Genomic DNA, 26,155 nt, shown 5'->3' on the forward strand with positions numbered 1-26,155 from the left:
TCAAAATCTAGGTCACTATCCTGTCTAACTGTGGCAGAGATTTCAGAAATTCTTAGAACAATAGCTAAAAAATACATTGCTTTAATATTAATCCAAAAAAGTTCTATTTCTGACAGGCTGTGACCTGTTTACAGTTAAGGCAAAGACAGAAGCATTGACTGTAAGAGGAGGGCATTCACCAACAAATGAGTTAAACTCTGTAGCTTCTAATACTTGTATTGCATTGATAGAAATCACTCACGTAAGCATAATTTGAGAGATGCTCTAATGTGGTCAGGAACACTGATAAACCTCTGTCTCAAACTGCTGAGAAGCAATGATCCTCACATCTCCTGGTGCCTGAAATATGAAATAGCTCAGTGCCCAGGCTGTGCTCAGAAGGCAGCTCTTTGAGGAGATGGAAGGCAGGAGTAGCTGGCACAAGTGAAAGAGAAGTCAAAGCTAATGGAAAGAAGAGAAAAAAATGTCAATTACTCTGAAGAGTCACTGCTCTTGCTTTCACTACTGACTTGTATTGTATTTCCCTGTCCCGTTTTCCATTTCCAGTGCTGTGGCTGTATTTATCAGGAATCAGAGCTCATTACCAGCAAATAATCTGTCCAGATTGATTTTTAGTTTAACTTCACAACAGATGTGAAAGGAATTGTTCTCACTTAGCTGTGGGAATTGTATCTGGTCAGCTGAAAGATTCCTCTGTGTCCTTTTAAATATTACCCTTCTCCCATCTTCACTTAAGCCAGTGTAGATCATGCCATTAACTGGTCTGTGAGCAAACAGGTTTTTTGCTTTTCAGCTAATCTGCCCTCATTTGGCAGATCTGTGGTATGTATAAAATGTTTGTGGGGTGTTAACACTTTCTGTTTTCGTATTTCAGAATGGCTTCACTCCACTGTATATGGCAGCCCAAGAAAACCACCTGGAGGTTGTTAAGTTTCTTCTTGACAATGGTGCCAGTCAAAGCCTTGCCACAGAGGTAAAAGTTTGAATTTCACACTTTATGAACAAAGCAAAATGTACTTCAGCAGTGATTTCTGCCAGCTTATATCAAACTAGTCTTTTAAATACAAAATTAAAGATTAATAAAAAGCTGTCTCTGTGAAGTGTGCTAATGAATAGAGTTATGGGCTTTTCAGCAATTTAAACTATCTCTTGCCATTTCTGAAATTAAAAAAAAAATTACTTTAACTAGAGACCGTTCTAAATATAGATGTGTTCTTAGTCATAACTGCTAATCTTTCAGGTTAAGTGCTCACACAGGGAAGGTGTGTGTAATATAAAAGTTCTTTGTGCTTTCAGTAAAAATAGTGAGCAGTGAGAAGGGTGGCAGCCATAAGGCAAGAACAGCTGTTCACCTGTGCTTTGGGCCAGCGCTGGGATATCAGAGAGAACCTAGGGCTACTTGGGGTTTGGGGCATTTCCTGAGTTGCTTCATTACTGTGTTGGTACCCTCCCTGTGGCACCTGGCTACCCCACCTGGTGCTGCAGGGAGTGTTTCAAGCTGACAGAAAGATACAGGATCCACCCTCAAAGGTGTTCTGTGATCTTTCTAGAAGAGCACTTTGTATTTCTTTCTTTAAAAAGTAATTCTAACTCGAAAAAGACAACCTGTGAGGAAAATAAATAACAAATATATTAATAGTTGTAAATGTATGGCATTGAGAAAGGTGTTGAATCTGATGAATTTTCAGTTGCCTTATTACCAGGATTTTGCAACCAAAATGTAAAAAGGTACTTCAGAATGTGCTCTTTAATATTTATTGAATTCTAATTGCTCTACCAGTACTGTTCTGTGAAGGAAATAATGCTTATTTGAAAAAGGCCTACTTTTTGAAAAATATGAAATGCACAATTAGTTCATTGCCACTATACCTCATAGTATCACTGTATAATGGTGTAGAAAGGAAATCTTATTCTTTTGAAGTCAACACTGTAAAAATGAATCGCTAATGGATCGAAACTGTGTTTCCAAAATCACTAAAAGTTAGTTATAACTAGAGATGTGCATACCACTTTCTGGAAATGCTCAAAGATATGAAAGTCAAGAAATACCAAAATGAAGTACTTTACATCTGGAAAATTAATTGAAAATTAGTTTTCAGAGGACTATTTCTACTTCCTTGTAAAAACCTGGAAAGAAAGAAGACATAGACCTCCTAGAGATGTACAGCAGGTTCTGAATTCTGAAAATACTCTTGCCACTGTATGATTTTCTGAGAACAGATTTTTTAAAAAGTTTTGAATGGGTACTTGGTTCTTTTTCTTTGGTATTGTTCTTCCCTTGAGCACTGTATGTCAGTTTAGGTTGAGCTTTTTTCCAACTCAACTTGATGATAAGGTACAATCTGATTTTGTCCATGAGAATTCCTTTGAAGATACCAGACTACATAACAGTGGTGCCTTTATTGCCTTCCTTGTTTGAGATAGTTGTTTATGGGTTCTGTCTTATTTTCTCTCTTGGTACAAGTTTTCATGTAAATCCAATTTCTCCCTATCATTCTAAGTGCAAAAACTTTTGTAACTAAAGGATTGCCACTTAGCTAAATATTCTTTAAAAGTAACTATTTAATCATGGTGTTTTAATCTAATTAAAGGAAAATAGTTGGTTCTATTTCCTGTAAGAAAAGACATTGTAGGTGTCTACACCACCTCTCTGTGAAGTGGCTGAATTTTCTGATGTGTAAAGAGAGCAGGAAGCCAAAAACTCCAGTTTCTCCAGGCAAGAGCCCCCATTTCTGCAGGTACAGCAGAGCAGCATTGCCAGAGCCCTCTTGTGGGGATGCTCAGGGAGGGTTTTTGGCCATCAGGACTGCAGAGCATCTTTCACACCCCGTGCCCCTCTGCCCGTGGCTGTTTGACCCCAGGAGCTGCTCGTGGCCCGGGACTGCAGCCCAGAGCCCGCCCCGGTGCTGGGGAGCTGCAGGCAGCAGGGAAACTTGGGTAAATGAGCATAAAACTCCTCGGGCTGGGGGGTGGACCTTGCTTGTTAGGACCCAGGAATTTCAGTGATTTTCTTGGGTTTTCTTCCCCTCAGAAATTTTGAAAACCCTCTTTTTCAGAACCCCTCCTGTTTCTCATCCTAAATAGAGGTGTTCTTTGTTTTGAAGTTAGAGAGAGAAATTCGTTATTGAAAACATAACTTTTCATTCCTAAAGTTAAAAAGTTAACGCTTCAACTCTGCACTGTTGACATAGAGTGAGGATCTACCTTTTTCTGTCACTGCTGAACTTTTATTTCACAGTTACATGGTTTCACCATGATAGCAGTAGTTGAAAAGTGAAAGAATGTGTTTGCTTGCTAAGCTGCAATGAGGTTTGGTAATACAGACTTTGGATATATTCATCAGGAGACAAATGGAATAAATAAATATCCCAAGTAGTTTTCCTTTGTGATTTTTTGGACTGATTTATGGGTATCATCGTGGGTAAAGCTGGATGTGCTCCTGGGTTGCAATGACAAATGTTTGGAAAGGAGCAGAATATAAATGACGACTCCTTCATTCTTTAGTTTTCTAAGAATCCGTAAAATAAAATTAAAATTAAAGACATAAAATTATAAATCCCAGACTGTACTTTTTATGTGTTTGAGGAATCTGCTCTAAAATCTGTTAAATAAAAACCTTCTGTTTTTCAGGTTTTTTATTCTCCATTGATTTGGTTATTAGCAAATCTGAAAGGAAATAACTATTTCTTGTAAGAGGATTGTCTGTCAAATTATATAAATTTTCATAAACAAAAATTGTAGTAGAACATCAGTACATTAGGAGAATGTGGTATTCTTAATCAATTATTATATTTTAAACCCACATATAAAATATATTAGAGGATAGAGCTCAAGTGTTTTGTTTGTTTTGGTTTGTTTAGTTGTTTGGAGTTTTTTTAAAATAATTATAAAAATGTAGATTATAATCTGTAAGGAATGGATGATAATTTACTAATAAGACATCATTAGCAATTGTAATTTTAATATTCCAGCTTTTTATACATTTTTATATAATTAAGCACTTACATAAATAAGTATCTGTATAATTAACTGTGAATTTGTGAGTAATTTCACGGGTTTTTTTTCCTCAAGTCTCAGTCATTTGTGTCTTAGAATTTTATGTTGTGTCTGGAGTGCCAGAAAGGTGTTTTGAGTATTTGAAACCTTGTTCACCAACACTTTATTCCAGTCTCAGGGTCCTTGCAGGCTGCTTCTAACTTGCACCATCTTACGCTTGGTTGAATTTGAGCCAGCTCAAATCTCAAAGCTGAGATCTCTTCGCTTCCCCTTCCCACCCCATGGAAGGTTTGGAACACACGTTGATGGTGCCCGTTGTGTGTTGCAGGATGGTTTCACACCTTTGGCAGTAGCTTTGCAGCAAGGCCATGACCAGGTGGTTTCCCTGCTGCTGGAAAATGACACGAAGGGAAAAGTCCGCCTTCCTGCCCTTCACATCGCGGCTCGCAAGGACGACACGAAGGCGGCGGCTCTGCTCCTGCAGAACGACCACAACGCTGACGTGGAGTCAAAGGTCAGTTGGGAAAAGCCAGAAGGTCTGATGCTGTCAGGTGCTGACCACATCCAGGGGAGATCTCCCTCGGTGTGAATTATTTTGCTGCAGTTACACAGAACTTTCTCCTCTGACACCTGATTAAGAATAACGTTTCATTTGCCTCCTTTGCCTCTTTCTCCCCCATTCCCTTGCTGTTTAAATCAAGGTTAATTTATCTTCTAGAAACCTTGCAAATGGAAAATAATAAACAAAATATTATTTGAATCATTCTCTTGGAAACAAAAGCCACTCCTGAAAGCAGTGGTGAGCTGTAGGTACTGTACAGTAAAGTCATTTGGTAAAGTCATACTGCAGTAAAGACAGTTTACTGTGCAACTGCTACTTGGAGAACTTTGGTAAACATGTAACAATTAGCACTCAAAGTACTCGCTCAGTCGGCTTCCCCCCGTGGAGCTTCCCGTGTGTGCCGGGCGTGCTGCCACCCGAGCTGCCATGCCACGCAGCCATCATGAAGCTTTCCGCATCCATGTCACCAGTGGTGGACTAACCGTTCATTTTTTCCCCCTCTTTGCTTCCCAATGTGTTAACCTAGATGATGGTGAATAGAACAACAGAGGTATATATAAATATATATATGCATCATCACTCCACCATGACTTAGTGCTGCTGCATCATTTCTCCCTCCTGTCTGCATCGCCTATTATAGGATAGACACCTGCTTTAGATGAAATGAAGTAGCATGTGCTAGAGAAGACTGTAGTTTAGAGACCAGGGCTTTCTGCAGCTGAAACTAGGGTTTAAAAGTAAGAGTGAAGCATTCTTGGGAACTGAGTGCCGTCATAAAAGGGCCATATTGTATGAGATGGAGTTTTCAGGGATTCTCATGGAGCACGTGTTTATCAGATGTGTTAAGAGCTGCAGACAACCCTGTCATGTTGTGCATCCAGGTCTGATTCTAGGCTTCTGCATGACACTTACCTTGATGGTGTCAGCAAATAGAATGATCTGAGAGTGGTTTTATAGCTGCAAAACTCCCAAAGCAAGGCAGTGGCAGCTAGCATGGCTTGCTAACAATTTAGAAATGCATCTAGTTCCCATAAGGTTTCATACTTTGCAGGACTGATGGAATTGCTGCATGTTTTAGCATTATTTTAAAAGGAAGTAAAACTACTTAAATATGAAAATCAGTTGCTGAAGTAATTTTATCAGTAAGACATCTTTTAATTAGGGTGGTAACTCGTGGTGTCTGAACATAACCCAGTGTGATTGCCCACAGTGGGAGACTGATCTTTATGGTGCTAACCCTTGGAAAAGAAAAAAAAAACAACCCATATTAATAATTTAAGATAGTCTTTGATGTTATTTTCATTTGCATCTACTTTGAATTTATAAAAATCAGTTAGCAAATATCATTAAATGACTTGTATTTGAACTTCTGCAAAGAATCTCTAAGAGATTTAACTTGCAAGACTGACATAATACCAATAACTATATATTTCTAGTTAGAAGATAATTTCTTATAAAAGTCTTTAATACTCAAATGTTTTGCTGCTATTTTTCTGGAATAACTGAAAGTTTTATTCAACTTCTTATCTTCTAGAATAATTATGTTAATTTTTTTCCCTCCTGCATAGCACTGTGATTTTATTTAGATTCCCTGAGATACTATAAATAAACATCAGTGAGTGAAAACTAGTACACAATTGGAGTGGTGACTTGCAGCAGACTCCTATTACTAGCTTTTGTCAGTGATGTGCTATGAAATATGGAATACTAGTGCGATGTTTAACAAAAAGTTTCTATTGGTTGTGTTCTGTTTTGTTTTTTTGCAGAGTGGGTTCACTCCCCTCCACATAGCTGCTCACTATGGGAATATCAATGTAGCCACGTTGCTGTTAAATCGGGGTGCTGCTGTGGACTTCACTGCAAGGGTAAGTGTGGAGTCTGGGTTGTGCTTCATTTGCTTCATCACCACATGGCAACAGCTTTTGCACAGAGATGTGAGAGGCACATCACTCTCACCAGCCAAGGGGCCTGACCTGGCTGAGCTGGTTCTGTCACCACCTGGTGTAAAGGGGCTTTCCCTGGGCTGCTGAACCAAACCTGAGCTCGAGACCTCACCTCTGAAAACTTCTGTTTTAATCAAAAGGAGCTGCTATTTTCACAGCAGCAAAAGGTGGGCTGGGATCCAGTGACACGAATGCTTCCACCTGTAGCTGTAACATATGGCAGGAGTGATGTGATGTGTCCCTGCTGAATTCCCCTCACCGTGCAGTTGCTTCCAGTGAACATCAGGTGCAGGTGTAGTGGCGAATAAAGCATCTGTGCCTTCACTGCATCATCACTGCCTTCACCTTCACGAGAGCCAGGGGGTTCACAAAGGAAATCTGAGAAACTGGACAAGTAGGAAATGAAACGAGATCTAGAAGCAGAGTCCATAATGTAAGCAGGAGAAAGACAGGAAACGATAGAGGGAAGTTAAATAGAGTTGGTAGAGCAGGGGGAAAACCAAAACTTATATGGATCGGGATACAGCACAAAGGATAGGGCTATGATATGGAGGGCAAGGAAAGATTGTGGTGCCAGGCATGAGACCAAATAAATAAATAAACCCCCCCAAAAAACAAACTGACCTGTGCAAGGCTTTGGCTCACCAAACCTTGCCAAAGCAGAGCCAGGGAAGAGATGTGGTAGTGATCCAGGACAATAGGGAGATAAAATCAAGGGAACAAGAGGCATTCAAAGTGAAGGCAAATGCTGATGTAATACAGTAAATAGGCATAAATTGGCCATGAGTAAAGGTTGAAGAAAGAAATTTAGGTATTGCCTATTAAATCTTAGTAATTAATGTCATTTAATTAATAATTGCTTGATAATGAATATTAAATATAACGAATGAGATTCTGGAGCAATCTTTCAATTAAACTAGAAAAAGTAAACAGAAAAGCCAATATAAATTCAAGATTATATTTATGAGGGGAATTATGTCACATGGATAATCCAGCAGCTCCTCTTCTGAGATTTTGATCATGGGTTATGTTTCTTACTTTTGCAAGAGGAAAAGTACTACGACACAGCTTACAGCATTTGCACAAAGGGAAAAGTGAATTTGCAGTATTTTACTTCAGATAGATTATATAGCTAAAAACTGGAATGCTTCTGTAGTGAAGGAACATATTTACATCAGCAAAGTTTTTATGACAAGCACTGCAAACCCATTGCTTTGTTTTCACTGGTAACATTGACCTCTGATTTCCAAGTCCTTTAACTGACCCAATTAGAGCATTAAGGCATTTCATACCATCCTAAGCTTTGGCATTGAGTATTTGATAAGCCCTAATCACAGAAGCAAGGAAGACAAATGGGGTCTTGGGTCAACTCTTTCCCACTCAGAAACAAGATTAGGGATTAGCAATGCTACTACATTAGCAATTAGCAGCTTTAGTACCAGTGCACTAAATACCATCTGCCTGTGCTTGTTTTAATAAAATAGTAAGTCTTAGGCTTCAGCAGCTCTGTTTTGGATTAGGGCACTTACGGAGAGTACATCCAAAGTAATAAGGCTGTTCTTGCCTCCTCTTCAAGATCTGGACATTCTAACTTTTGCCTCCATTCGTTGTCATCATCAGAGGGAGACAGAGTTCTGGGGTAGCTGGGGAAGTGCAGATGCACTGACATCCGCCTGAAGGAGCAGTGGGCTGAGGCTGTGGCTCAGGGAGCACTGAGCACCTGTTTGTGCTTGTGATATGGGGCAGGGGCATTCAGAGAGAGAGGGAGCACTCATCTCTCTCTCTCTTTGCAGTTGCAAATCCAGATAAAGTTGTTGTGACAGAAAGAATTGCAGCATAAATAACAGTAATATAGAGTTGAATTTTGTTCTTTAGTGCTTATCAGGCTGTGGGGGAAGAAGGTGTGGGGTACAGAGAGGTGGGTTAGGTTCTGGTAGAGCAGTGGATTTGTAGGCAAACACAGGACATGCAATTATCAGCACCAAATAGCAGAGCCCTTGCTTGATCTTCGATTACCCAAGTTGCAAAACAGGTACTGAAAATGACCCACAGGTACATCCTGCTCATTGCCACCTCACTGCCCCTTGTTTAAATTTCTGTAAGCACCGTCCACAGTGTGCTGTCTTCCCTCTGGAGGGAAGACTCTTACTTGAGTTGCTGACAATATGAGATGAGCAACAGAGCAAAGATATGGGAGGGCTGTAACCCAAATAAAATATACCATATGTACTGTAGCTTTCAGAAGTGCAAAGGGCAGACTTCTAAGATGGGGTGTCAGATGTACTTTGTGCTTTCGCAAACCACCATTTTTCCTTTGTTCTTATTAAATAAATACAAATCAACACTACTTGTCTATCTCTCAATTTATGTTCAGACTCTTCAGGAAAGTAGGAATTCTGGGGAGAGATTTGAACAAGAGGAGAGGATTATGGTAACAGAAGAAACTTGTGTGAGGGGGCAATGTGAAGACAAATGTGTGAGGGCAGGACAAGCAGCCAGCTGCCACCATCGGTGTAGTCAGGGCGGGGAAAGGTGGAGAGAATGTGAATGGATGTGTAGGATGAAGGCAGAGCTCTGAGCCTTAAGGCCAAGGTGAAAAGAAGAGCTGGTGAAAGAATGTAGAGAAAGGAGGGCAGGCCTGTGGCAAAGGAGATCTCCTCAGCTGCTATTTTCAGTGTGTTTCCAAGAGTCCTGAGGGAAGAAGGAGGTTCCAGCAGCGAAGGCAAGGAAAGAGATGAGCTTGCTGATGACTCTTAGTGTGTGGCAGGAGGTGAGCAGTGGTGCTGTACTGTAAGTAAATGATGCCCCCAGAGATACTCAGCAGCAGCTGCTCCCTCAGCCCCACCGGTACACACCTGCCTGCCTCTCAGCTGTCACATACGCCCTTGCTCCCTCTTTCTCTGCAGCTAGGAGACAGGCACAGCTCCAGGAGCCCTTACAGGTGTCACAGCCTGCCAGCCTGTGTACCTGCTGACTGTAGAGGCTGGGGGTTGGAAATGTACCTACTTTTACAGGTTTGCACTCCTGTAGCCGAGTGACTAATGTCATGTCAGCTCTTCCCTTGAGCTGCATTAGCACTTCTGTGTCTGTGCTTTCTTCTCTTGCCTTGCTGCAAGTGCAGGGAAGATGGCACAGCAAACTCCCCATTGGGATGGATGGAAATCATTTCAGTAAATCAGCTTCTGATGCCCTTTATTCCACCTATAAACAAGGAGGCAGCTCTGGGAACCATCCTAACTTCATTCCAAGTGAAACAAGATCTCCTTATTCAGTTGGATGTTTGCCATTTTGTAAGGAAAGAAAAACAATCATCCTAAATTGCTTGACTTCTTGGGCTCAAACTCAACAGAAAACCTGTCACAATTACTGGCAGGGTATGCATTGCAGAGTAACAGGCATTTTATGACTACTCATCATCCTTTTTCTGTACTACATTATCATGTGTCCGGCTGTGCTTCTCCAAAATACTTCGAATACTTCATTGCATCACCATATTTCCCTCCTGCTTAACTGGGAGACAATCACACAGAGGCTAAAGAAGTGGAGGAGGATAATAAAGGGTAACTGAGGGTGAAGTTGACCTCCTTTCTTAGCCAGATTAACACTTAAGTGCAGTCACTACTTGGTCTTTGAAGGATTGCAACAACTCCAGGCACCATTCTCTTAGCTGACAGTGCCACTTGACACTGGAGAGGTGTGGATGAATCCCAGTTACACACTGAAAGGCAGCCACATGTCTTTAAGTGAATCTATTTTCTCAGTTTTTTCAACAGGAAAAACTAATTCCTGTCATTTTATTGTTTATCATCCACTTGTGCCTCTAAATCAAACTGTATCTGATGTCTTACCTAGAGTTTTAATAATTTTGAAGGTGTTTTGATAAACTGGGAATTATAATTAAGAAAAAGTTGTCTTTTGGGGGTTCACAGAGTTTTCAGGTAGCATTCTTCTGTCTGAGATGATCTTCCAGTGAAAAGATCTGTTTAGCCCAGGAAATGTCTTTGAAGCTCCACCTGTCTCTGAAGAAAACTGATTAGAAAGGAAGGATGAAATTCTCTGCAGCTTCCAGACCAACAGCTGAAAGAAACCCCTGTGACCCCCACTTCCACTCTGTACTTGAGAAAGTCAGAAGATGGAGGTAGCCAGGGAATCCTCTGTGTGAAGATGACCTCTCCCTGTCTTTCTTTCTCTTTCTTGCCAAAGCAAACAGGAGCTCCTCACTGTGCCATTAAACTCCATCCAGCCCTGAGAACAGCCTTCCTGATACACAGCACTCCTTATCCTAGAGGAGATCTCAGTTCCACCGGGAGTGGGCTTTGCCTGCAGAAAGTTTGCTTACTGGAAGGTTAGGAAAGGATCTGGTAATTTTGAGGTTGGCGTGAGGACAACATGCATTAATGATGACCCTGAGGCTGAGAAGCAGAACACCATTAGCCCATCAAAAAGAGCAGGCAATATCTAAGTGACAGTGGCATAAGAGAAAAACATCTTTATTTCCCCAGTGGTAGTTTGCCATAAGAGCCCCTTTCTATAGTCTTCCTTCTTTTCTTCCAGGATTCATTTTATACATCTCAGCCCTGAAGAAAGTTAAGTATATAAGCACACAAGAACTAAAATAGCACAGTATAAGACTTACTGCCATTAAGGAGAGGAGGAAAAAAGCTGGAAAATTATGCACTCTTATAGGGTTTCCTGGAAAGCATCTGTGCATTTTTGTCTTTAATTTCTGAGACATCTGTACAAGCCTCAGTGATCCCAGTAACTTCTACTGGACTATAAGACTCTTCTCTGCAGGAATTCTGCTGTGTTGTAGCTCCAGTTCTGAATTGCAGAAAAATACAGGGGAGGATATTGAGTGTTTAACATACAATATGTTGGTGTAGCTGCATAGTTGCATATGAGAATCTTCAAATGCACACCACAATCTTCCCATACCTCCAGGATCTGGTAATAGTGGTAATATCAATGCAGTGGTGCTGCTGACAATTCCAGTGTGCAACAACCACCATTATGCTCTTTCCTTAAAAACCCCTAGTGCTGGAGGGATTTTCCAGACTGTATAAGAAATTTCTGTTATAGCAGTCTGGCTCTTTTCAGCTTCTGTCTTACACATTCTATGCCAATATTAAGCTCTTCCTAGAGTCTGCTCTCAGTTGAGGATTGAGAAGAGCTATCTTACTAAATTCCAAGTTAATCTTGGAATGATTAAAATGAAAGAGTTTCATTTTGGTGAAACTCTTCTGGTTTGTTTTAAAGCAAGGAAGTGAAATTTGAAATCAGGTAAGTGTAATTTTTTCTGATTAAAGCTGCACTCCACTGAGGGGCTGGGAGGAGAGCTCAGAAGTGGAGGTAAGTTCTCTCACTGGCAGCAAGGAGAAATTCCAAGTCCATGTGACTGGCAATGAGTCTTCACAGTCCTGATGTGATCAGCTGCTCAGTCAGCGTTTAAATCAATGCAGCACATGACTAGGAAAGGTTTTGCCTTTGTCTTGTACCTTCCTTTAAAGGTGCACTTCAGAGCCCAATAGGAAGCTGTACGTGCAAACATTTACTTTTCTTAGTTATTCTTGTGCTTGTAAACTCCAACTGTGATGGGAGAAAGAGGCGATCCCGTAGGACAGCAAAGCACACCAGAAACCAGGGGGAGTTGCTGGTTTTCTAAATGCATTAAAATATAACCATATAAGATCTACTTTGCACACAGACAAGCTTAACCCTATTTTTGTCTTGACTTCCTAACCATTTGTGTTGCTAATGTGTAGCAGAAAGGAGCAATTCTGACTGCTGTGGTGACCTGTGACAGATAACACCGTGTGTCAGAGGGCAGCTGATCTCATTTCAGATGCGAAATGTTAGGTGGCTCATTTCTCAACACAAGATAACTCAAAGGTTTTTGAATTTTCTTGTGAAGCGCTGTAGATAGAGAGCTGCAGCTGGAAAGGCTTAGTGTTCCCTCTGATCAGGCACAGGCAAAGGCCACTGACTGTAAAAGCAGGTCACTCTTCACCCATTGTATTTGTGGATGTTGTGTGGCTCTGGAGGAAGGCACGAGCCCTGTGTGAGGGGTGGTGGGCTGCAGCAGGCAGTGCATGGAGACAAAGGGAAAACCACCACCCACGATGTTGTGAAGTGTAGAAAAAGTCGCATGCACCTAATCCATGGCATTTTGGGCTATGTACAGTTTCAGGGTACTTCAAGTCATCGGCCCCAGGAAATCTGCCAAGAAGGAGAGGAAGGGTTATGTTCTAGTTGATAATCCTATGAGCATTTATTGCATAGTTTTAGCTTGCTATTCTCACAAGTGATGCCTCATAATCCCTGCAGAATTCGTTAACTCACAAATTGGACCTCAGTGTCGAGGGGTCTACCTGAAACATTGCCCAGCATCTGATATTTCAGCAGCAAGGGCAAGCAGCACTCCAGCAGGAATTCTAGATCTGAACCACATCTCTTAATGGCAACTTTTGGAAGGCATTTCAGCTTTATTACTGCAGGAAAACATCTTCAAAATTTTCCTGATTTACTATTCTATCTTCAGAACAAAGGGAGAAATTTATAGAAGATCAAACAGATAAAAATAGACTGAAAAGACAGCAGATGCTGTTGATACACTGAAGAATTCAGAACCTAACATTTGGTGGCTATTTTGTTTGCTGGCACCACAGTTTTACTGTTAATAAACAACACCAAAGTTGCACATATTATGAAGCTTTTTTTATCTCTTGTTTCTTGTGACAAGTACAAATAACTCCCATTTTGAGTTCCTTGCTTTATGTTTTGTCATCAGAAAAATTAATGATAGTATTGTCTGAGGTTTATTCACTTCTCAGTTCACATTCTTAATTGTGAGATGAGAGATGGGGGAGGACCATACATATGAAACCTTTAGCTGTGATTCTTTAAGGCTTGATACAACACAGTATTGACCAAAGACAAGCTGCTTGGCCTAAACATCAGTGTACAATTATTTAAGCATTCACATAATGCACCTCTCCATCTATTTGGAGTGAGAACTCTCATCCAGCAGAATTATTACTTCACATTCTTTGCTACCAGTGAAAGCTTAAATACCTAAATGGCAAAATTAAATTCTGAATAGAGGCTTGCCCCTTCTCTTTTTTCCCCTTCATTTCCTCACAGTGTTTTCCTGAGATGTTAAGGGGGGAAAAGGCTAAAAGTGTTTTTAATCCTTTGTGTCTTAATTTTTTTTATAAACTGTATGATCAGGTTAGTTAAGTACAACAAAAACTACAAACTCCTTCCAAAGGAATGAGTGCTCTTTCCCAGGGAAGAGGAGCTGTTTGGTCATCATAAGGACAGATATTACACTGGACATGTAGAGTTTAATTTACTTGATTTCTCCTGCTCTGTTAAGTATTTCAGGGAAGCTGTGTGTAGTTAGTTTTCCTCACAAACTATTTCTGGAGCGATCACATCCTTTCTCCATCCATCTCTCTGTAGTGTGAACTTGCTGCCTATTTTCAGCCACATGCAAGTCCAGGTTTCAAGATGCTAAAGCCATTAAATTTATATGTTTTTTGTAAGGGCAGGTGATCACGTAGAGCAATGATGGATTGCTAGCTCTCCAGCTTGCACAGGGGAGCTCAGTCCTTCTTTGTTGATGGAGAATTTCCCCACATTTCCAGCCAGTGTGATCATCCCTGTCAGAAGCTGGGAGAGAATTATGCTGTCCTAATGGTTTTGGTAGCAACCCAGAAATACGAATGTTGTTTGAACGGGACTTGGTTTTGAACCTGAAAGTGGATATTTTTAGGTTTTTTTCTCCTGTTGCAAGGAAACGGTGTGACCTAACCCTTAATTGCTAAGTGGAAATCATCTCTTTTAATTTTGAGGTTTGTATTTGCCAGCACTCATCCATCTATTCCAGAATCGACTCTCCTTCATTTATGGCAACAGGAGCTTTGACTGGCAAATAATTAGATCCAAAGTGCACATTCTTATGTGGTTATGCCCTCTCCTGTGCTGCACTAGATTCAGCTTAGTGTTGAAATGAATGAGAACCAGATTTGTAATAGGTAATTTGTCCTGCCTTTTGTAATGCTGTCCCTTCCTCCTCCATTTCTTTCTTGATGCTTAGAAAAGGCTTTTCTTCTTGTCTGTGTATGAGGCAGTAAATTATTAGTACTAAATTATTTGGATGTATTAACAGGGCACGAGGGTTTATTAGGCTGAGTTAACCTCTTTGCCCATCAACATCAGCAAGTGGAAAAAGGTGTTCCTTTAATCTAAATTACCTGCAGTACTCTCTACTTGAAGACAAAAATGTTCTTTCCTTCACTGTTCTTTTCCTCAGGAAAGTAAAATTCATCTCTCTCTCTCTGACCTTAGTAACATCTTTCCTCCTGGGAAGAGAGAAAAAGCAGAAAGTATTTCCACATAATTGTTTTTCTCTTCTCTTTTTCTGTCCTCTTTGTGACTGATACAGTAATGTAGTGACCCCATATTATATCCAATGTCAACTCCCAGTCAAACCAACTCACAGAAAATTTAAGTGATCACACAGTTTTACCTCCCTGACAGGACCAGACATACTGCACTTTCTGTTTAATGTGCTAAGCATCTTTTTGCTTTACTTCATTTTTTAAAGGAATGAGAAGCTACCCTGGCACAGCCATCAATTTGATACTCTAATGATCATGAATATTGTAGAAAGAATCTCTGTCATTTAACCTTGCTAACATGTATTTTACCTCCGTAATAATATTAATTAGTACTTTCTAGTGTCTGTGAATTAGCTTCATAGTGAAATTTTGTGTAAATGAAGATGTAGCAACTGCATGAGGTACTTGGTGTTGTGATTAGGCTGTGAGTCAGCTTGTCACATCTGAGAGGGGATCTTTTCTCCGAGCTAGTTCTCTATCACTCCACTCAGCTGCAGTTCTGAGGAAGCATGCTGAGCACTCTTAGCCAGGTCAGACACATGTACCCCTCCCCAGCTGCTCAGGGTGCCTTTCTGATTCAGTCAGCCACGGGCCACACGCTCACTGCCTGTGCTGCTTTCTGCTGGGTCGCAGGGATGCTGGCTTTACGCAGCCAGCTGTTTGTGCTGCCCCCGAACACACAGGAACACGTCCTTTACAATTCTGTTTGTCGGCGTACACTGGCTGCGTGCTCTATTTAGATCCTTTTGTTTTTACTTGGCTCCATATGATCAAATATATACAGGACATGGCCTTCATAGGCCACAAGATAAAGGATTCATCAGAGCATGAAGAGACGTCCTGGCTGCATCTCGTTAAAGAAGTGCCCCTGTGTGCGCACGCGTTGGTTATGTAATTGTCCTCGATGTGCAGCATCCCCGCCTGTGCCAGCCTGCCAGGCACTGCTCAGGGAGCCACACATACCCCTCTGCAGCCCCACTTCAAGCATGGTGTTACATCCATTACAGGAACAAATTGGGTAGGCAAAATTAACGGTGGAACTGAAAGGAAGGTGCTCGCCAGGCTTTCGGAGTTTGCTGATAATGTTCAGAAATAAGTAGCGTGGGCATCTCATTATTTTTGAATGAGATCTACAGATATAATGGTTTTAGTAATTTTTCTGTGGCTCCTAGAAGGCCAAAGAAGTTGAGGTATGAATCCTTATCACTACATGCTCAGAAACAACCACAGCTGGATTAAATTGCTAGGATTCAGTAAAATCACGTAAGTTTAACCCTTAAGCAAAAGTCATGAGCTGAGACACAATGATGCCATCTTATAACTCTAACCACAACTTGATTTTTTTCTTCACCATGTGCATGTTGAGGTGTCAGGCCAGTAATTCACGTGTGGTTGAACACAGCTTCCCTTTGCTTTCGTGCTTCCAGGGAAACAAACTGTGTTATATTTTAGCAAATTGGGCATATTTCATTCTGTGAGCAAACCAAAAATAGAATTAATGAAGGACAGACATATGCATATTTATTTTCATTATTTTTTCTTCCACAGAATGATATCACGCCGTTGCATGTTGCATCAAAAAGGGGAAATGCAAATATGGTCAAACTCCTACTTGATCGAGGAGCTAAAATTGATGCCAAAACAAGGGTAAGCTCAAGTGTGAGTGCTGTGAGTGACTGTGTGGAATTATTGCCTGTGACCTGTGTGTTGCTGTAGGGCTTAAATCATTCATCTTCCTGGCAGGCTAGTACAGCTGCACTGCATTTATTTTTTATGAAATGATTGCAGTAGGATACTAACATCTTACATCTCTTACAGCAGTGTGTGAAACACCAAGTATGGCAAAGTTCAGAGACAACCATTTTCTATGTTTCCCTTTCCAGTATTTAATTAGGAGCTGCTTCTATCTGCTTGGGTGTGGATGTACAGGATGTACAGGAAAACACTAAAAGATGAGAATTCAAGTCAGATATTTCAGAATTTGAATGCTAGCAGGGTAGTTTTGAGCCACAGCATGTGCTTGCCTTTCACTATGCACAGGCTGTGTCACAGAGCAGGGTGTGGCTGATGAGCCTCCTGCAGCTCAGGCTCTGTGTGAGGGGTGCTTGGCTGCTGGCTGGGATTTGTCAGCACGTGTGTCAGGCACAGGGATGTTTTCCATCAGGCTGACACCTATCTCAGTGCCCTGAATGACTTAGAAACTCAATGCATATGGTCATGTCTGATTGCTGTAGTTATAACCCAACCAAACCAGGGATATTTTATTTACTTACAAAGCAGAAAGGAGAGAAGAAAAAAAAAAAAGTTCACATGTTTGGAAGTAAACCCGGAACCAGTGGTGCTCTGGTCAGGGCAGTCTTTGCAACATGCTCCTGTGTGCGCGAGGTAACTCTCAAGAACTGTCCCAGTAACTTTTTGACAATTGTAATTTTCTTGAAATATTAATTTATCACCTCTACCTTTTCCATTTTGAATTAGTCTGTAGAAGTTCTACTGTTCAGAAGCATTCTAAACAAAAGAAATTAATAACCTAAGAATAGTTTTTCAACAGTTATTCCTGTATTCGTGGGTTTCTGTTTGGTTTTCTAGTGTTTCTGCAGTCTCTGAGATTTCCTGCAATGCTTGTCAGGCACATTCATATTTTTTTCCTCTGGCAGATTCAGAAACTGGGTCAATTTATTTTGTCATCTCTTCATTCTCTCCACGTGTTTTTCCTTAGTTCTTCTATTTTACCTGTAGTCGCTGATGATCCATTTCTAAAATGTTTCAGTTTTTTCTAGTTGGGGAACATGGAAGAGATGACTTTTCATTGCTAATGCGGACAGTGGCTATACCTTCTGGACTAAAGTACCAGCCTCCTCCGTGCTACATAGGGGCTGCCAGGCTGAGGGCTGAGTCTGACTTGTGGTGGAGAGGGCCACATGCTGGTGGTGTGACAGATGTGCACTTGGTCAGAGCAGGGAGAAAGGGACTTGATGAGGGATTAGTTGCTTCCCTCTGCAAGTATTTATGAGGCCCACTGCAGTCCAAATCATTAGGGACTAGTACTGTAAATAGTTGGAGTCAAGTTAGTTCTTTTAGTTAGGAAAATTCGTGCTCTGTTTCATTTCCTGTATCACAAGCTCCGGGGTCAGACAGTGGGATAATTTATGTAACTAAAAATACAGGCTGGGACGGAAACAGGATCTCGGAAGAGGGCAGAAGCATTAACAGCTCCTGCGTCTGGCACAGCTTCCCAGTGAGGCAAAGGCAGGGATGACTGCGGTTCATGAAGCAGTGGTTTGTTTTTTCTGGCTTCCCCCAGAGACTGCCTGTTTCCCCAGACACCCATCCTCTCCAAAAGTCAGAAGGGATTTGCATAACTTTTGCTGCTTGTGCTGTACATGTGTCACTCATGGTTGCACTCGCTGGCATTACCAAAGGCATCGTTTCCTGGCAGTCAGGGAGTGATGGAAGCTGTGCTCCCGGCGGGCACTGACTCATCCTGGCAGGGTTTGCTGGCTGTGGTCGGGTGTCTCTGCCGAGGAGGCTCCAGAGCCTCACACAGCTGTGTGATCAGGAAAGGGAACAGCACCAGCAGGGTTCAGAAATCAATACCAAAAGCAATAGAAGGCTGAGAGGAACGTGATGCTGGGTGAAAAAAGGGCATTGTTTCAGGAGTGCCTGGCTGGTTCTCGTGTGCAATAGCAAAGATTGATTGCTTTGAGCTGGCACAACACATGTTCCTGCTAAGTCTCTCCTGTTGTTCCAACCTGCCCCAGTGTTGTTTTCCAAGGTTGAACAATTAAGATATGTCAACTTTGCAGATATTTCATTTTTTTTTAAGCACTATTCTTCTTTTCAATGTCCTAGATATAGAATGGCCCTACAAAAATACAGGATGACAAAAGCTGTGGTCATATCCTTTACAACAGCATCACCACTGCTGAATGCCTTGAAAGGCAAAGAGCAGCTGAGGCTGGTTTTTCTGATACATGTGTCAAGTCCTGCTTATCAGCTGGATGCCCAGGCAGAGCCCAGCTTTGTGTGTTCTGTGAGGGGCAGATGCTGAATGCACACACAGCTTGATAACAGGTGGGATTTGCATGTGAAAATAAGTGAGGCTCCTAGTACCACATTTATAAATGTGAGACCTCTCTCTTTTTTCCTATTTTTTTTAAGAGATGAACAGATTTTTTTGTATGTAAGAGATAAGCAGGGGGTTTTTTCCTGTTAAAATAGTTTTTTGTCTTGGACGTTATGATATTATTTAATGTGAAGATTGATTATGGAAGACAAAATACCTCCTTAAAGGTAAATGGCAAAGGTTCTTTACCCTTATGAAAGGACAAAAAAAATCTTGAAATTGCTGGTTTCTGTTGCTCAGAGGCAGAAATTTTTAGGCCTTTGTTTCTTCTGTTTCGTGTCTGTATTTCACCTTTAAATGAGAATGCAGAACATACTGTTTTGTGTTGTTGACCAAACACTAACAGAGCCAGGATTTGCTACTCTGACTCTTAGATGGGACAGATTCAGCTATTCAGCTGGCATTTTGTGGTCTGTTCCTGCAATCCATTCTCTATATGGGATACTGGAATACTCTCCACATAATGCCTATTTTTATTGTTCACAAACAGAATCATTTTACAGATAAATTCACATAAAGCCTTTCCTTAGTAATAAGTAAGTTAAGGTAATGATTGCTTTTCCTGAGTCATTTCCATGAGCATTTGCATTTGCTGCTGACAGATGGTCCAGGAAACTCTAGTGCTGGAGTACTGCACAAAAGGTTAACATGAAGGGCTGAATCCTTATCCTGTTTAAATTATTGTAGAGGTAATCCAGGAGCTCCTGCTTTCTCTGGATTCATTAGGACTGGGATTTGACGAGCACCATTATACCCTTACACACCTGCACACTGTAGCTGGGAGTTGAGAGAACGTGTGAGACACGTCCAAAAATGATGTTAAAACTATTTTGAGACTCAGACATGGCTTCTTTTTTTTTCCATTTTAGTTCATGTTTATGTTGTATTGTTTATTTTAACCAGCTGTTCATCTTCTCTCTGTTGTTTTTTTGTGTGTGAGATGTCTAGCAACTGGTACTTGGGGCTGGGTACTGAATTCTTGAGGGTACCCCTCAAGAACTACGTGCTGCCAGGGGAACTTTAATCATTCTGGTTTTTAGCTAACATTCTGGGCAAAGGCCTGTTAATGCCTCATGTAACATGTTTACTGAATGTTGCCCTAATTATGTTTTTTCTGTCTTCCAGAAAAGACTTTAAAAAGTAAAATTTAATTAGAGAAGTTGATTAAATTAGCTTGATTTGCTTTGGCTGTCTAATACTGTATATGCCAAAGTGAATTTGCGTCTGAAGCAGGCAGCAAGCAAGTTTTAGCCTGGATTAACAGTAAGGGTTTATAATCCTCATTCTACTGATTTTGCAGCTAAATAACAGGCCCAGCACTCATATCTGCATGAAAACATGTGGGGTGTGCTCTTTGAAGATGCATCAGATCACGCCTAACCTGCTCCAGAAAAACCATGTGTATTAAGATATACAATAACTACAATAGCACTGCCTTGGCACTCTGAGTGTGCTGTGCATGTGCAGGGAGAGCAAACCTCGTTTGTTGCCCTACTGCCCAGAAGGGGCAGTTCGCAGCAGTGCCAGCAGAGTGAACAGTGCCAGTTCAGGGGACGTGGAGCACGGAGGGGCTGTGGGACACAGAGCCCTGCTGGGCTGGGCTGGGCTGGGCGTGGGGAGTCACTCAGCAGTGCTGGGCACATAAACGCCGGAGGCAGCAGTGACTGCTCCCCTGGGAGCCTGTGCTGTTACCTCTGGCTCAGGGGACAGAATGCCTGCTGCTCCTGCCAAGGCCAGGGACGCGCTCCATGAGTTGGCTCTAACTCTGACAAGCTCCTGGTGAATATTTACATCGCATTTAAGCTTTTAGTGGGTATTGTGCGTGGTTTCATTGCTCTTAGACTGGGTTAGAAGCTGACACTCGCTGATGTGAGAGCTGTGGCACTGAGGCTACCGTGGCTTTGGGAGACAGCCCAGAGGATGCCATGATGCAAGGGGAGTCCTGGGTGAGCATTGACAGGGAAGAGGCAGCTGGGGAGTATGAGGAGGCTGCTCTGTGCTGAACCCAGGCTGCTCAGGGGTCCCTTAAAGCCTCGTGTCATGGTGAGGAAACACACTGCAGCAGGGAGGCTCAGTCTCAGGACAGTTTTGACCCCAGTGTTACAAGATCAGGGAGCTGCATGGGTACCTGAGTCTCAACAGGGACCAGGTCTCATTTATGTGTGTGTGTGTGTGTGTGTGTTTGAAATAAAAGCTAAAGCAGGCAGCAGCCCCAGAGATGGGTGTGCAATGCTAATGGGAAGCTTGTGCCTAATCAGAACTCCTCTTATTGTCCTCTTGGCTTTGCTGGAGCTGCTTTCAGCCTCTCTGGAGGGATAGATAATACAGATGATATGATTTATCATGTCAGTGCATACTTACAGAGTCCTTAATCTGCAGATTATTGTCATAATCGTTTGTAATGGTTTTTCTGAGCCATTGCAGACTATCATACTAAGGCAAGTTTGCTTCCTAATACATGTAATATATTTTATGCTTCACATAGTATAGTCTATGTGAACAGTAAATAAGCAACTGGAAAATCTCCTGACAAAGTCAGTGAAGTCTTGCTGAGCTCAGAGCAGTCTGTTTTAATCTCAGAATCTCTTTTTAAAAAAGAAGTCTTTGTGATCTGCATTTCAGATTGTCTCTGCACATTTCTTTACCAAGTGTCATGCTCTAAGTGTCATGTAGCAATTAACTAAAACAGTGAATAGACAGTGTCTTTTGAAACTACAGGAAAAAAATTCTGTGCAGCTAAATTATCTGTCTTGGAGTGTATTTGCTCTTTGCAGTGGGAGACCTGACATCCTGTGAACAATAGCTGCAGATAGCTGTCCCAACAAGCACCCACATACATTGTAATGTTGTGTCACACGTGATGCATGTGGTGGTAATGACTGCTCTGTGGCCCAGAATGAGCTCCAGCTGGCCAAGCATGACTGCCTGCTCCTCCTGAGCCACAGAAACCTTGTAAACCAGAAATACCCACGGAGGGTTGGGGCACTGTGCCCTGGGAGGACTGGAAGGGTCTAAACTGGTACAGGAAGATGATCAAGGGTGTCTCATTCTGTGTGAGCATGGTATGTACTAACCATGGTATGCTGGTGAAATGAGTTGGGGAGGCATTAAATCTGGAAAATGGTCTCTGACTTTTGTGCCTGATCTCCTTGAGTATCTATCTTTGATGTGCCTGAAGAATGTGATAATCATAGGAAGTAAAAAGAACAAGCAGTCCAATGTGCATGATGATCTTTAGCTCCTGCCTACAGGTCTGTAGTTACCTATCCTTGCTGGGTTCGATTTTCCTTCCCATACAAGTTGTTGGGTTTTTTTGTAGGTGATACTTTCATATCAAATGTTTTGCCTGCTCAGTACTTGATATGCCTTTACCTGTGGAAACTACTGGTATAAGAAATATGCATTACCCATTTTAAACACTGGGGAAGCTATGGCAAAACATTTGCAACACAGCTGAAAAGTGCATAGTTTGTGGGTTTTGGTATATTTTCTCTTTGTCTTTACTTCAGTGTTTTGAGCAATACATCCAGAATTTGTGTAGTATCGTTTTAACAAGATGCACTTCCCAGTACCTTATGGGCTGAAATAGCAGGAAGAAGCAGAAATAACAATAGAATTGACTTGAGAGGTGTCAGTCAGAACATTGTGGGCCAAGCTACATTCATCTTGTGGGAACAAACGACTCCCTAAGTTAAGGGAGTTGAGTCTGAACCCAAATCTTGTCTTCATCTGTGTCAAAAATATATGCCTTATTTCAAATGCAGGAACATGCACAGTGAGAGCCATACAAGTTTTAAATGAGAACAGCAGGCAAAGTTTATCATGACAATTCCTACCTGTTATCTTTCATAGGTTTTTTAGGAGCAGGCAAAAATGTAGAAGCAGGAGAATGTCTCTGAACCACCTTCTCCTTCTCCCTGGCTGCTCTCTGCACTTTGCAGGGCTTAAGTTGATATTCCACTAGGGTGTGGTTTAGGAGTTATCAAGGAAGAATATTATAATTGCATATGAATAACATGGCTAAGGAGGTACCTTAATAATACTTGCTATCATACAGAAATGGAGAGGAAGTGCATGTGTGTGAAGGGAGCATGGGGTGTGTGAGAAGGAATTTTAGATAATCCCTTATATAAAAATGATGTGACATACATGTTCTAGACAATATAACATATGTGTTCTAAGAGCACTGGAAGACACCAGAGAAAAGCCCCTTCCTTTATGACTTGTAAATGGGAAACCAAAGTTTCTGAAAACTCTGGCATCGTTATTTGCAACAGGAAATAGGATGTTGGCTGTTACTAAGCAAACTATTCTAAAAGAGGTATGGACAGTGTGCCTTGACTCCAGGCCAATCATTCAGCTGGAGGTCACACGAGCACAGTCTGCACAACAAGAGGCAGAAGTGGATCCAGCATACTTCCAGCACCTAGGATTAAGATGGTTTTCTCATCTGCTGTACTCTTGTCAAGATCAGCATAATAAAAAAGTCTGAGGAGGAATTTTTTTTCCTCTCAGACTGATTATCTACCGACTTTGATGCATACTGACAAATGAGAGACCCAGTTTTCTCCAAGGCATGCAGGCAAAAAGTACTTGAAGTGCAGTCTCATCTTTTTTTTTGCATGTGCAGTGAGGGCCTGGAAGAAGCCCATTGCATGAACACCAATGTGATATGACTATTTACATGTTCAGAAAATCAGAGCCAGAATGTGCTCTGTTGGTTTGAACAAACAGGTTCCACTGTTCATTTGCAGAAGAGCAGCATCCTGCAGGAATTAATGAACCTCCCAGGACATCACAGGTCTTTACAAAAGAGTGCAAGATTTTAGCATGTCTGACACTTACTATTTATAACTCTGATTCCCACAGGATGGGCTGACCCCCCTCCACTGTGGAGCAAGAAGTGGCCATGAACAGGTTGTAGAAATGCTGCTGGATCGTGGTGCCCCTATTCTTTCCAAAACCAAGGTAACTGGTACTCTTTCCTGCTGAGATAATCTTTGTCCTTTTTATTTTCTTTTTCCTAATGTAATTCTGTATGTCTCATATGTTTAGGGGTTTGGCAATAACTTTCCTATTTCTTAGTTATTTAAAGTAACTGTGTGGGAGCTCTCCCAAGTGAATGCCGTATGTAGCACACGTCTGCATATGTAAAATGTGTTAAATCGAGATACACGAGAAAAGATTTCTGTGCCAACCAAAAAGGCTTGTGTGGTAACCCTATCCCTCAGAATTTCAGTAGCTGAAGATCTCTGTGTCTATCCTGGAATAAATACAAGGTGATTACAAAAAAATCTTCAGCTTGTACCAATTTACCCTAAGGCTCGAGAAGAGACAAGAGATAAAAATAGAGCAATGTCCCTTTGCAGAGACAGCTCGTATTTCCTAAGGACTTAGCCTGATTACCAGTTTCTCCACTTTCTATCTCTCTACAGTTTATCACACAAAATTCTTCCTGGGAATTTGAAATCACCTGCACCAGGGTGCACAGATTGCTTTAGACCCAAGGGCTGGCATTAAAGGAAGCATTTGCCAGAACTCTCCTGGCGGTGGTCTCTGCTGGGCTGTTACTGCTGATTTCCAATCTCAGAGCAGCAGCCTGCCTTGCACCACTGCAATCAATTACTTTCCCATTCAGGGATGACATTTGGGCTGTGCAGTTTGTTGAGGTTCTTTCCAAAGATAATCTTCCACTACATGTTTGGTTTTTTTTTTTCTTAGTCTGTAACCAATGTGTTTCAGCAGCATTTCTGTTCTGTTGTTATTTCTTTTCTCTCTCTGCCATCCTGCCCTGTTCTGTCTCAACACCCTTCTATATTCTGCTTTTCTCCTCCCTCTTTTTTTCCCCTTTACTGGAGTATATTTAGCATTTGTTTGGAGAGGTTGGCACCAGCTTTCCTCTGCTCAGTGCGTCACTGGCAAGAGCTGTCATGGGTAATCTGACAGACAGTTTTCACCCATCCTCTGCATGTGGAATTTCCATGGACTCCCACAGCCCTGGCTTGCAAACTCCATGAGCAGGGTAGAACCGCAAGGGGCTGTCTGGGAACCCCTTGGGCCACATCTCCTATTCTTGGAGCCTAGAGCTCATACTCCAGGGAGAAAGGCTCTTCTACCCTCTCAGATAGCTCTTTTTATTACTTAAAGGAAAAAAACCCCAAACCACCACAAAAACCCCAACCAAACAAAAAACCCCACAGCAACAACAAACCAAACCAAAAAACACCCACATAAACATGCACCCTATTTCTTTCATTTCCACCATCGTATATGAAAACCTCTCCTAAGGAGCTACATTTCTTTGTTCCATGGATGTTATATTTTCAGGTCTTACCCCTAAACTTAATCTGCTGTTCAAGAAGTGTAGGTTTTGAATTTGTTGCTCTGCCTGAGCAGACTCACACAGCCTGGCCCAGAGTTCACTAGACAAAATCAGGCAGATTACATGGGATAGTGGGTTTGAAATTGCCTAAGGCTGAAAGACAGGCTGGATGTTGATCTGCAGAGGCTTATACAGCTAACTTTTGCAAAATAGGAGCTTCCCCTGGAAGAGGGAAAGCTGTTACATGTTAGAAAGTGAATAGAAGAAAGTGCAGAGCTTCCTGCATTTCCTTCTGATGTGTTAATTCTGCCATTTTCAGAAGGTAAGATAGGGAGTAGCCGTACCTCTGAATGGCATAAATGAATTCATTCATTTGGCACTAAACTGCAGTACTGTCCTCTGCAAAAATAAGTGGTTCCATTCTCTTCAAATTAAGTCATATATTATTGGAAATAGGACACATCTTTGAAAGAGTGTGAACTTCACAAACTTTTTTCATGTTATGTAAAACTCTTTCAGAATAATAACCAGGCTGCAGTTTGATAGCAGCTTCCTGCTAGGGATGCTTTAGTGTAGTGCTGACCTTTTTTTGCACTGGAAGAACCTTAGATTTACTTTCAGGCAAGGCAATGACCTAATGGATTATGTGGAGGTTTCTACAGGCAAAATGAAAAGGGAGTTCTAGTCCTGAATATGCCAATGATTTTCTATGTAAAAAATTAAATCTTTGTCAATAAGTGTCCATCTCTTTTTTAATTACTGTTTTTCCAGACTTCTCTTTGTCTTTTTTATTTTTTTTTTCTT

General features: G+C 41.5%; 1 protein-coding gene across 1 annotated transcript in view; it reads left to right on the forward strand.

The window, feature by feature from the left end:
* Positions 1–26,155, forward strand: part of ANK3 (ankyrin 3) — a 198,239-nt gene that overhangs the window by 61,172 nt on the left and 110,912 nt on the right. The window contains exons 5-9 of the mRNA XM_069019101.1: positions 875–973; positions 4,325–4,510; positions 6,325–6,423; positions 16,452–16,550; positions 23,899–23,997. Coding sequence (XP_068875202.1) covers positions 875–973; positions 4,325–4,510; positions 6,325–6,423; positions 16,452–16,550; positions 23,899–23,997 — 582 coding nt within the window. The remainder of the gene's footprint in view (positions 1–874; positions 974–4,324; positions 4,511–6,324; positions 6,424–16,451; positions 16,551–23,898; positions 23,998–26,155) is intronic.

Source organism: Aphelocoma coerulescens, chromosome 6 (genome assembly GCF_041296385.1).
Source record: "Aphelocoma coerulescens isolate FSJ_1873_10779 chromosome 6, UR_Acoe_1.0, whole genome shotgun sequence".
NCBI classification, from domain to species: Eukaryota; Metazoa; Chordata; class Aves; order Passeriformes; family Corvidae; genus Aphelocoma; species Aphelocoma coerulescens.